This window comes from Petaurus breviceps, unplaced genomic scaffold (genome assembly GCF_028583685.1).
Source record: "Petaurus breviceps papuanus isolate PSGF00001 unplaced genomic scaffold, PetGlider_PUasm1.0 91041, whole genome shotgun sequence".
NCBI lineage: Eukaryota > Metazoa > Chordata > Mammalia > Diprotodontia > Petauridae > Petaurus > Petaurus breviceps.
Window position 1 is genome coordinate 42,615,719 of NW_027187400.1, and position 11,337 is coordinate 42,627,055.

General features: G+C 57.1%; 2 protein-coding genes across 7 annotated transcripts in view; one reads left to right on the forward strand and one right to left on the reverse strand.

Annotated features, from left to right (window-relative positions):
- The window catches only part of ITPKC (inositol-trisphosphate 3-kinase C), a 7,894-nt gene extending 431 nt beyond the window's left edge, over positions 1 to 7,463 (forward strand). Inside the window, exons 2-8 of one of the 3 annotated variants that reach the window (XM_069078908.1) lie at positions 14 to 2,027; positions 3,474 to 3,573; positions 3,797 to 4,010; positions 4,330 to 4,534; positions 5,242 to 5,343; positions 5,666 to 5,737; positions 6,137 to 7,463. In XM_069078908.1, coding sequence (XP_068935009.1) covers positions 153 to 2,027; positions 3,474 to 3,573; positions 3,797 to 4,010; positions 4,330 to 4,534; positions 5,242 to 5,343; positions 5,666 to 5,737; positions 6,137 to 6,340 — 2,772 coding nt within the window. In that variant the 5' untranslated portion in view covers positions 14 to 152 and the 3' untranslated portion in view covers positions 6,341 to 7,463. The remainder of the gene's footprint in view (positions 1 to 13; positions 2,028 to 3,473; positions 3,574 to 3,796; positions 4,011 to 4,329; positions 4,535 to 5,241; positions 5,344 to 5,665; positions 5,738 to 6,136) is intronic. The other 2 variants (XM_069078909.1, XM_069078910.1) reach the window with 2 other exon arrangements.
- Positions 7,464 to 7,546: 83 nt separating this feature from the next.
- ACTMAP (actin maturation protease) lies at positions 7,547 to 11,337 on the reverse strand. Of its 4 annotated transcripts, XM_069078911.1 has the most exons (7): positions 10,808 to 11,337; positions 10,449 to 10,517; positions 10,234 to 10,302; positions 9,148 to 9,272; positions 8,876 to 9,005; positions 8,691 to 8,761; positions 7,547 to 8,096 (listed from the first exon to the last, which is right to left on the reverse strand). In XM_069078911.1, the coding sequence occupies exons 1-7, from the start codon at positions 10,987 to 10,989 to the stop codon at positions 7,783 to 7,785; spliced, it is 960 nt and encodes a 319-aa protein (XP_068935012.1). In that variant the 5' UTR covers positions 10,990 to 11,337; the 3' UTR covers positions 7,547 to 7,782. The 4 variants fall into 4 exon arrangements, with proteins under 4 accessions (XP_068935012.1, XP_068935013.1, XP_068935014.1 ...); XM_069078912.1 differs by lacking the exon at positions 10,449 to 10,517; XM_069078913.1 differs by lacking the exons at positions 10,234 to 10,302; positions 10,449 to 10,517.

Consider the following 11,337-nt stretch of genomic DNA (forward strand, 5'->3'; position numbering starts at 1 on the left):
CGGGCAGAGCCAGGCCTCAGGGGCCACTGGACACCACCGAGGCCCGAGTGGACAGTACTGGGATCCAGGCTCAGCAGAGCAGAATAGGGCCTCAGGGGCGGCTGGACAGCACTGAGCCCCAGGATCAGCTGGCCAGAGCTGGGCTTCTGGGGATGCTGGTTACCACCAGGTCCCAGGATCGGCCAGCTGGGGCTGAGCCCTGGAGACAACCTGACATAGACATCCCTGAGACTCCGCTGGACAGAGGAGGCTCTGGAGAATGGCCAGAGGGGGCTGGCCCCTGGGAGCTGCAGGACAGAGCAGGACCCCAGGGAGGGATCTATGGAGACAGCCACAGAACAAAGCCATTGCCGGAGGACTCTGGGGACCAGCCAAACAAAGACAGCCACCAGGTGATTCCTGGCAGAATTGAGCCCTGCGGATGGAAGGATGGAGACAGGCCGGAGACTTGGCCGGACAGAGATAGCCCTCAGGGACAGAGAGACAGAGCTGGCCCTTGGGATCACTGGGACAGAGATGATCCCCAGGGGAGACACAGCAGAGTTGTCTCCCTGCTAAGGCCAGAGGAAGCTGATCTTGGGGAACAATCGGGTACAAGTGACCATCGAACAAAATGGACTGGTGATCACCATTCCACTCCAGGGCAGTCAGAAAAACGTACTCCAAAGCCCAAGACTGAGAGAGTAAGCCTCTGGGGACAGCCAGACAAAGATAACCCCCAGGTAAGGCCAGGGAAAGCTGGTCTCTGCAGGCAGTTGGACAGACACTACTCAGAAGCACAGACAGATGGAACCATCTCCCAGGTCAGTCTAGAGAGAGATGGTCTTTGGGCACTGAACAGAGACACCCTCCAAGGCTGTCTGGACAGAGCTGATCCAGAGAGGGACAACCTTTGGGGCCAGCTGGATGGAGGGGGCCTTGCATCTCAGCCTGCTGGTGAGGATCTCCTGGGAAGGCTGGACGTTAAGACCACTCTTGGGTGGCCCAGGAGAGAAAAATTGGAGGCACAGTCAGAGAGACAGGGCTGCTGGGGACAACTGGACAGACACTCCTGTGTGCCACAGCCAGACAGTGAGGGAGGTCCTCTGGGGAGGCTGGACAGTGGCATTTCCCAGGGTCAACCATCTAGAGACTGCCCAACAGTGAGGTCTGAGAAAGACACCTTCTGGGGACAACTGGGCTGTCCAGGTAGATATAGCTTTGTATCATGGCCAGAGAATGAGGGTCCTCCAGGGAAACAGGATGGTGATGTCCCCAACCATCAGGCCGGTGGAGATGGACCTCCTATGGTACCAGAGAAAGCTGACTTCTGGGGACAGCTGAGTAAAGGTGTCCCCATGGGACAGTTGGACAGAGACAGACCTCAGTTACCAGGACACAGGGATAACTCCCTGGTAAGGGCAGAGAGACCTAGTACCTGGGCACAGCCTCACAGATACGGCCCTGAGTTACAGCCAGGAGGAGAGGGTCTGCTGGAGCTGCTAGACAGCAAAGTCACTCTGGGGCTTCCAAGTAGAGATGTTCCCCCTCTGGGAACAGAGCAAGATGGCTTCTGGGGGCTGAGGGCCAGAGATGTGGGCACTGTGAGGCGGCTGGACAGAGAAAGCCCTGACATGGGACTCAGTAGAGAGGGACCTGGTATCTGTGGACACTTGGCCAGAGATGTCCCTGAGCCTCGGCTGGTCCAAGATGGGACCCTGGCTGCTTTTGACAGCAGCTTCCCCGTGGGGCAGCTGGACATGGAGGGCCAAGGGAAGGCCCTGGAGTTCCTTCTGCTAGAAGAACAGTGCCACTGCCTGCTTTCCACGGGGCCACAGGGGCCTGTGCCCCAGGTGATCATCACCTCCGAGCCTGGGACAGGACTGCTAGGTCGAGAGCAAGAAGGCTTTTTGCCCCATCCTGTGGGGTCCCCAGCCAGAGGCCCTGGGGGCAGTGGAGGCCTGTCATCTGCTTCTTCATTTGATGAATCTGAGGATGATGTGGTCATTGGGGGTGGAGGCAGCAGTGATCCTGAGGAGGGTCCCAGGGTGAATAGAGCCCCCATCATCCCACCTGTCCCTTCTTTCCACACACTCTTCCCCAGAACATTCTTATTCTACCTCACCCCCACTGGCCCTGGTCTGTCCTCCCTCACCCCCACTGGCCCTGGTGTTTCTTCTTAAGGAGGGTCTTCACTCAACCTGTTACTTACTCCTTGCCCCATTCCACATCCCTCAAAAACATGGGGTGGGGCCCCTGGTGAGTCAGGGCTTTGCCTGCCCTCACCAGGCTGGTTTGGAGGAACTATGGGCCAGGTGTGTGAGTGATGGAGCAGGAATTTTTTGGTCAGACACCTGGGGGTTGGGGCAAGCTACCAGGCTCTGTGAGGATGCCAGCTGTAGCTGCCCCACACTCATCTCTCCCTCCAAGGCAGGGGTTCTTTTAAGAAGGAATGCTGAGAACAAGCTTCGGCTGAGACCCCTCCCTCCTCTAACCCCCCCCCCCACTCCATTAGGGCAGGAAGTACAAAGGAAATCCAGATTCATGCATAGGCATGAAGGTACAATGGGCTAGGAGAATGTAAATAGATACATGAAAAGGACACGTTGAGACACGCATGTGTGTACAGGAGGCTGGCACATGGAATCACCTGCTTGTTATGTGTCTCAGATTCACTGTCTCTGTCTCTCCCCTCCATCTCTCAGAGCTGGGAAGGACCTTGTAGTCCCCAGACCTTTCATTTTATAGATGAGAATACTGAGGTTTCAAGGGGGAGGGGGATCTCCCAGTGCTGTCCCCTGTGTGAGTCAGGGAGGAAAGTCCCAGGGGTCCCATCTCCCAGTCCAGGGTTTTTTGGCCTGTCCCATTCACATTGGTACACCCCAATTACATTTGTCTTGGACATCACCCATTTATCTCCCCACCTCTCCTGTACCCCATGAAACTGCTCCCTTAACAGGCCCTGGGGAGGGCTTGATTCGAACCTCCACCTCGTGCTCCCGTCCCCAGAATGGGAGTTAGGGAGCATCCCAGGAACATGGCTTTCCTTTAGCATCACTCCCCCTCCTTCCAAGTCCCCTTCCCCTTTGTCATCTTCCCATCTTCCTCTCCCTCTTTTGTCTCTGGCCCCTCCTTTTTTCTCCCTCTGTCCCTGCCTCCTTGTCTGTCCCCCCGTTTGGCCTTACCATCCCTCCATAGCTCTTTCTTTCTCCCCTGGACCTTATTGAGAAAGGCTGATCTGACTGGAGAGCTCGGATCCTCTGGGAGTGTGGCTGGGCCGAATGTTCTCACCAGTCCCACCTTTGTCAGTGGGGACAAACCTGAGGGGGAGGGGTTCCCTCATTCCTCCTTCCTCTGTCTCTTCCCACCTTTGTCAGTGGGGCCAAACCTGGGTGGGGGGGGGTATTACCTTGTTTCTCTGGCCTGGGGAGCTCTCCTGCCTGCACCTCCTCCCTTCCCCCCATTTAAATGCCATTCTGCTCTCTCTCCATCAGAATGCGTCCTGGCGGAAGCTGAAGACAGCGGTGCACTGTTCACCCTTTGTTGTGTCTTTCAGAAAGCACTATCCCTGGGTCCAGCTCTCCGGACACAAGGGTATGGGCTGGGATTTGGTGTGGGAGGCATAGAGTTGCTCTAGCCCCAACTGGTGACTGTCCCTTCTCCACCTTGGAGAGAAAGGGACATTGAGGCAGGGAACAGAAGTGAGGCGGCTGCAGGACGGGGCTGCCAGGATCCCGATCTCTAGGCATGGTGTGTGGAGGAAGGCGGGGTCTCTGCCCCAGTGCTGACTCCCTCTGACTGGTTGCTTTGCTTTCAGGGAACTTCCAGGCTGGGGAGGATGGGCGAATCCTGAAAAGGTTCTGTGAGAGTGAACGGCGGAGCCTGGAACAGCTGATGGGTGACACTCTGCGTCCCTTTGTGCCGACCTATTATGGGGTGGTGGAGCAGGATGGAGAGGCCTTCAACCAGATGGAGGACCTGCTGACTGACTTCAGCACACCTTCCATCATGGACTGCAAGATGGGCACCAGGTGGGTTCTAGCAGGACCTGCAGGGCTGCTGGGTGGGCTCCTTGCACCCAGTCATCTCCAGAGGGCACAGGGTAGCTCTGGGGAAGTGCCTGGGGGCAATGAGTAGGCAAAGGGGGGTGCTGGGGGAGCTCTGGGGAGCCCCAGGGGCATCTGGGGGCTTGCCTCTCTCCTCAGACTCGGTGGGATATAAGGAACATGAGGAGCTTTGGAGCACAGATGTTCAAGGCTCCTAGCCTGACATTGGCCTGAAATAGCTGTACAGGGTGTGTGGGGGGATAGTGGCGATCCCTGAAGCCCCGCTCCCCCTCCTTCCCCCAAGGACATACCTGGAGGAAGAGCTAGCCAAGGCCCGAGAGCGTCCCCGGCCTCGAAGGGACATGTATGAAAAGATGGTAGCCGTGGACCCCAGCGCTCCCACCCCGGAGGAGCATGCCCAGAGCGCTGTCACCAAACCGCGCTACATGCAGTGGCGGGAGACAGTGAGCTCGACAGCCACGCTGGGCTTCCGGATCGAGGGCATCAAGGTGAGGAGGGCCCTTGGTGAGAGCGGGGGTGGGACGTGGGACATGGGGGACGGGGAAGCAAGGGAACAGAGGCCACGTTCCCCTTCACTTAAGAGCTGGCAGCCATTCTCTTCATCTGAGTCTGTTTTCTCATCTGTGAAATGGGGGTTAACATTTGCATTTCCTATCTCAAAGGGCTATTATAGGAAAACTTTAAAATGTTATAGAAATTTGAGTAATTAATTACATGTTTGAGAGACATGAAATGGGGGGGGCAGGGTTCCTTTTCTCTGACTAGAATGCTCCTTAAAGTTTTTGTGTCTTTGGATCCCTTCTCAGAAGATTATTATTTTTTCTTTTTTTGGAGGGGCAGTTGGGGTTAAGTGACTTGCCCCAAGGTCACACGGCTAGTAAGTGTTAAGTGTCTGAGGCTGGATTTGAACCCAGGTCCTCCTGACTCCAGGGCCAGTGCTGTATACACTGAGCCACATAGCCGTCCCCTAAAAGATTATTTTTAAAGGCATAAAACATAGGAGATTACAAAGGAAACTAGTCAATGTTGAAATTCATTTATCAAAGTTATTAACAAAAGTCCTCCCCCAAGTTGGGCCATCCTGTGATGCAGGGGCTCCTGGCCCTGAGGGAGGGGCTGGTGAGGTGTGAAAAGTCTGTGCTGGGTGGTGGTTTGTGTGGCCTTGACCCTGCCATGCCCTTCCTCACTCCCTCAGAAGGCCGATGGCACCTGCAACACTAACTTTAAGAAGACCCAGGGGGCAGAGCAGGTCAGCCGAGTCCTGGAGGACTTTGTGGATGGTGATCGGAACCTCCTGGTGAGTGAAACATCCTCCCTCTCATCCATTTTAAACCCCTGTCCCTGCCCCTCGATTCCTCAGGAGCCTGAGGACCTTGGTTCAAATCTTGATCCTATCACCCACAAGCTCAGTGAAATTAGGCAAATCAAAACACATTTATGGACCTTTGTTTCTGTGGCCTGTAATGCCCCTTCCAGTTCTAGAGCTCTGGTCCTGACTGGATGAGCTCAGAATCTTGAGGAGGGAGACTTCCTGGGCTTGGGGGAGCAGTACGGGGGGGGAACGAAGACATGCCCCCACCTCCGGTCCCGAGAAGTTGACAGTTTCCCCATGTCCACAGAGGAAGTATGTAAAACGCTTGGAGGAGCTTCGAGGAGCCCTGGAAAGCTCACCCTTCTTCCGGACCCACGAGGTGAGCATCGGACCCTCTTGGGAAGTGGCTCCTGGGCCTGAGCTGCAGGATGGTAGAGAGGGGGCTGGCCTTCTAGCCTGCCGTGCATATTATCTTGTGCTCTGCCCTCAGCGACGAGGCACTGGCTGTAGGGCCTACTTTCTTCCAGTGACTGGGGTGCAGCAGGTCTTGGGAAAGAGGGCTGATTTTCTGTCCCTCAGTTTCCCCACCTATTCATCTCTCTGATCCCTTACTTACCAGTAGAATGACCTTTGGCCACTCCCTGTACTATCCTGTTGTGTCGTTGGGATGGGAGGAGGGTGCTGGTCTGCCTACTTGGGTCTCTTTGGTCTCTTCCAGCTTGGCTTTCCCTCTCTCTCTTGCCCTCCCTAACCTGGTCTTGTCACCTTTCTCCGCCAGGTGGTGGGCAGCTCACTCCTCTTCGTCCACGATCAAACTGGCCTAGCTAAAGTCTGGATGATTGACTTTGGCAAGACTGTCCCTCTGCCTGCACCCCAGACCCTCAGCCACAGGCTGCCTTGGGAAGAGGGTAACCGTGAGGACGGCTACCTGTGGGGTCTGGACAATGTCATCCAACTTTTTGACAGCTTGGCTCGAAGCTGAATGAGGGACTCTCAGGGCAGGACTGAATTGGGGGCTGGAGAGGAACAGCCCCTAGCTCCCACCTTGGGATTTATTTATTTTAAGGTATTTAAGCTGTTGAGACAGGAAGGGGGTGGAACCAAAAGGAAGACAGCAAGGGGTGGCATCTGAAACAAGATGCACCCATCCCCAGTGGCCCTGGCCCCAATTAGGGGGACCCATGCTGGCAGGGGTGCCTCCAGTCCAGGGCATGACAGGCTCAGGTCTGCTGAGCATCACCGCATGTGAGCCCGATCTGTGTATGAGATGCTAGAGCCCCAAGACCAGTTGTTTACTGTTGCATGGGGTGACTTGTGGGCAGAGAAGGCCCTTTACTCCAATATCAACACCAGCTTTGGGAGGGGGAGTGTCAGGGCTGATGTCAACACTGTGATTTCTACCATCTTCCTCACCCCTTACCCCCTGGTGGTGTCACCTAACCTCCCTCCTGGCTCTGGGGGCCAGCTCTCAGGGCTCTGCCTCTGCCAGGGCTGTGGGGGGAACCTTTTTTTCTCCTGCTCTTCCTACTAGAGGCTAAAGGGTGGGGCTGGCTAAGGGAATCTCCCCTGGGAATGTTCTCTGCCCTCCCCCCAATAGTAGAAGGTGTGACTATTACTGCCTATAATATAGTTCCCAGGGCATGTGGGGGAACCATGCTGGCAGCGTACAGTGCCAGTTCTGGCCCTCTCTGAGCACAAGCACCAAAGACTCCTCCATCTGTGCACCCTGAAGGGGTGGGAGGCACAGGGGAGAAATCCCTAGCCCCTTATCTGTCTTCCTGCTCCCCAAGGAGGAGCTGGGGAGGGGCCTGGATTTACCCAGGAACTTGAAGAGGTTTTAAGGAATGCTCTGGACCATGAGAAGTGGCAGAGCTGGGTGGTTCAAGGCCAGAATCCCTGCCCCTTTTCACTACATACCAGCTGCCTCCCAAGAGTTCTAGCCTTAATGAAGTTTCCTTTCCTGGCCTGGGGGCGGGCAATGGAGAGGGGGGGGGGATGCTTTCTACTTATTTCTAAAGAGGAGTGGGCTGATGCTGGAAGGGATGGGATGAGGTAGGGGCCTGGCCATCCCTTAAATAAAGCCTGGTGAGATCATTTTCCACACATTTGGGGTTCTGGTGAGTTCCCTTCAGAGGGGTCTCGAGGAATGCACAGTTGGTAGGTATGATAGGATCATAGCAGGACGCTCTTCTCACACTGGCATGGCTGTTTATGAGACATTATATCCCATCACCACACCCCACTGCACGAAGGGGAGGGCCAGGGCTAAGACTTGGCCTCTGGTCTCCAGCCTCATGTTCCTCATGTAGCCACAACAGCAGCTCATTTGGGTCTCCTAGCATCTCCACGAGCCAGGCAGGACGGGATGGATAGGGAAGCCTGGGACGTCAGCATCACACACACACACACGTGCATGCCTGAGTCCTAGGGCCGAAGCAGCAGGCTTTGGCCACAGAGGCCAGCACGCACCCCACCAGGAGGGACCACGTAGACCTTCCCGTCCGTTGTCCTGACTGGGGCCAGGTCAGTCAGCTGCAGGTTGCTGTCACAGAGCTGTTCATAATCCCAGAGCTGGTAATGCCAGCTCTTGCCCTGCTTAGAGAGGAGGTAGATAGCTTCAGGAGGGTCTTCTGGGAGGAGGGGGGGCTTGTCACATGCTGGGTAGAACAGGCCCTTCAGCTCCAGGTCCTCCTCATAGCCTGGGCTCAGCGTTGGACTAGGCACCCCGAGCAGGAGGCCTGTGGGAGGGAAGGAGGGAAGCTGGGGAAATCTCACACCCACTGTGTAGCGGTCCCTGCCCTTCTGCCCGCCTTGGTCTCCTCATCAGTAAGATGGGGGTAAGAACAGCACCCACCTCCCAGGGTGGTGTTTGTAGAGTGCTAGCACAGTGCTCTGCTACAGAGGGATTACTCAGCACTGTTACCATTAAGGCTTTTCCCCTTGACCCTTCCCATTTCTTTCTTTTCCTTTTAAAGCAATTGGGGTTAAGTAACTTGCTCAAGGTTACATGACCAGGTGTTTCTGGGTGGGTGCTAAGTGTCTGAGCCCAGATTCGATCCCCAGGTCATCCCGACACTGGGGCCGGTATTCTTACTCACTGTGCTACCTGGCCGCCCCCCATTCCTTCTAAAGATGATGAACTTGATGCTGAGGGGGAAATCCTGAGCTGGGCAGGCCCCCTGCTGCACCCCCCCCCCCCAGAGACGTGGTACCCGGAACCAGGCCTCAGCATGGCAGGGGCTGGGGAAGGTATCTGCTGCAGGCCAGGCCCCTTGCCACGTGCTGCTGAGGCCGAAGGGCACGGTGACTTCGCCCCCAGCCTGAGGAGTTACCTGCACCCACTGCCCAGTGGGCCTTGTGCCCCTTCTTCTTACAGGGCTCGTGGTTGTAGTCCTCATCATAGCTGGGCGGGGGCAGTCAAGGCCAAGGCCTTAAGGGCAAGGAAAGGCACACCCTCTCTTGGCCCAAACCACCCCAAAGGGCGTCCAGGACCATTGCCCTGGCATGTAAAGGATACGGGACCAGCAGTGGGTAGCCTGAGATGAGGTGCTGGAGGACATGGCTTTGATTGGGCTCCCCCAGGCCCCCAGAGAGCAGTTCCACCTGGCACCCAAAGACCTCTTTGGCTAGCCTGGCCATGTTGGCTGCTGCAGCAAAGAGGGAGAGAGTGTCAGTCATAAGCAGACCCGGTGCGCATACCCTGGCCTGGCTTGATCACAGATAGAGGGGGTCAGCTCCTGGCCTGTGAACGGCCTCAGGTCTCTGGCCACCTCCTCTGCTTTCACTGACCTGAGAACATCTCTCCTTGAGCTGTATACCCTCTCTCCAGAGCCACGGCTATGATCCTCTCCAAGGGGATGTCATAGGGGAGAGCCAGCAGAGAGCCTGCCATCCACAGTGCCACCAGCCCACACCTGAGAACAGATGGAGGGCAAACAATGTCAGCCCAGCCCTGAGGCCCCTTCCTAAACCCTGGCATGTTCCCAGGCCATGGGAGAACCAGAGGAAGGCCAGCCCAGGATGGGAAGAGGAGGGACTTTCATATAGATAGCTTTCTGAAAAGAATAAGGAGAATTCTCCAGACCAAAAGGAAACCCAGGGTTACAGTTGGGGGCTCATCCTGGGAGGCTGTGGGAACAGAAACAGTTATGAGAAGAAGCCCTAGGCCCTAAAGCCTTCCTGAAAATGGGGGGAGGGGCTGAGACGGCCAGGGAACTGTCTGAGCTTGTGGGGAGGTTTTCTGACTTGTGACAGCCTGGGGACCAGACCAGCCTGGCTGGGCTGGGGGAGCTGTGCACCAGCTCCTCAGAGGACATTCAGAGACAGAGCTTTCTGTCTCTTCCAGGCTCTTTCCCCCTTGCTGGGGCCAGGATCCCACTGTCCCCTTACTCCAGGCAGTGGTGTCAGCACTAACATGAGTCAGTGAGAAGGAGGGCTGGCCCCCTTGTCCAGACCCCTCAGTGAGGAGCCTGGAGCTGGAAAGGACCTCTCGGGATTAGCCTAAAGCCTGTATATGTGAGGAAACTGAAGGATTGAGCCGGGATTCAAGCAGCCTGGTGGGGCGGCTCTCTCCATGGTACCTGCTGGCTCACTCAGGGATGCCTGAAGGACTGATGGTACTTCATGCATGCTGAAGTCACCTTATCTGAGTCTGAGGGTGTCAGGACAGGATGATGGCTTGGTCCAAAGTCACCCAGTGAGTCAGCAGGGCAGGGCCGGCCAAGCCCAGGGTTGGGGACTCCCAGTTCTGGGGCCCATGCTCCCCTCTAGATCAGGCTGAAGCACCTTCCCCCCAGCATCTCCTCCCACCTGCCACAGCCCTTTGGGGTAAGGAGGATCCCTCTTCCCTGCCCCTCCCAGGGGAGGGCTACCTACTGAGGCCCCTCTTGGATGAGGGAGGGCACATCTGCACAGAAGAGAATCCACTTCAAATCGCTCCTGAACCTGGAGGCAGAGGTGTGGCTGCCCAGAGGCCCCGGGGAGCCCTCCGGGGGTCTAGGGGGAGAGGACTGAAGGGGAAGGCCCCTCCCCCCTCTTCCCAATGGGGCTCAGCGTCTCCAGGGGCATCCCAGGCTCCAGCGCCCACCTACCCCCGCCCAGCTCCAGGAACGGGAGGGTCCGAGCCTCGGGCGTCTGGGGAGGCGTCTGCTTCTGAGACCCTATTTTACAGATGAGTAAACTGAGGCAGACCGAGGTGCAGTGACTTGGCCAGGGTCACACAGCCAGTTACTGTCCACGGTCAGATCTCAGCTCGGGGCTTCCTGACTCTCAAATCTGCCTGATAGAGGTGACTGGGCCAGGGTAACACCGATAGCCACGGTCACGAGGATGCTGACTCCCTGGGTCCAAGGAGGGGCGGCTGAGTGACCTGGGGTAAACCCCTCCCTGCTCGGGCCTCAGTTTCCCCATTTGTAAAGGGGCGGCTGGATCCCAGGGGCCCGGCCCCTACCGGTCTCTGCGGAGCCTCAGGAGCCGTCGGACGTCCTCCCGTGCCCCCAGCCCCGGGTCCGACCGCGCCAGGGCTTCCTTCAGCAGCCCGCTCTTCTCCAGGCCGAAGACGTGGGGGGGACCCGGAGGGGGGGCTGGAGGCGGAGGCAGAGGAGGGGGCGGGGGGCTCCCCACAGCAGCCATAGTGAGCCGGGACCTCAGATGGGGGAGGGGGCTCAGGCTGAGGGACCGTCAGGAAGGAGTGAAGCGGGGTTTGGGGAACAGAGTGGGAAGCCAGGAAAGGTGGGAGTTTTAGGGCCAGGGGCCCAGGATAGGGCCGGGGAGGGTGACTAGATCAAAGTAATTCAAATCTGGGGTCGTGAGAGCTAAGGACGACCTCTGGAGTAACGGGGAGGTGAGAGGGCAAAGGTTAAGTCGAGCCCAGTCTAGGTACCAGGAAAGGTCAGGGATCGGGAAAGAAAACGGGCTCCAGGTTCAAGGTCCAAAGGGCAGGAAGCGCAGGGGGGTAGGGCGAGAAAAAGGCTACCGTGA

Excerpts from the sequence above, each read along its gene's own strand:
- ACTMAP (XM_069078911.1), bottom strand. The coding sequence starts at position 10,989 with ATGGCTGCTGTGGGGAGCCCCCCGCCCCCTCCTCTGCCTCCGCCTCCA. Across the intron at positions 10,518-10,807 it reads CTGAGGCTCCGCAGAGACCG|GGTCTCAGAAGCAGACGCCT; the intron begins GTAGGGGCCGGG and ends TCTGTAAAATAG. Across the intron at positions 8,097-8,690 it reads CCACTGGGCAGTGGGTGCAG|GCCTCCTGCTCGGGGTGCCT; the intron begins GTAACTCCTCAG and ends TCCCTCCCACAG.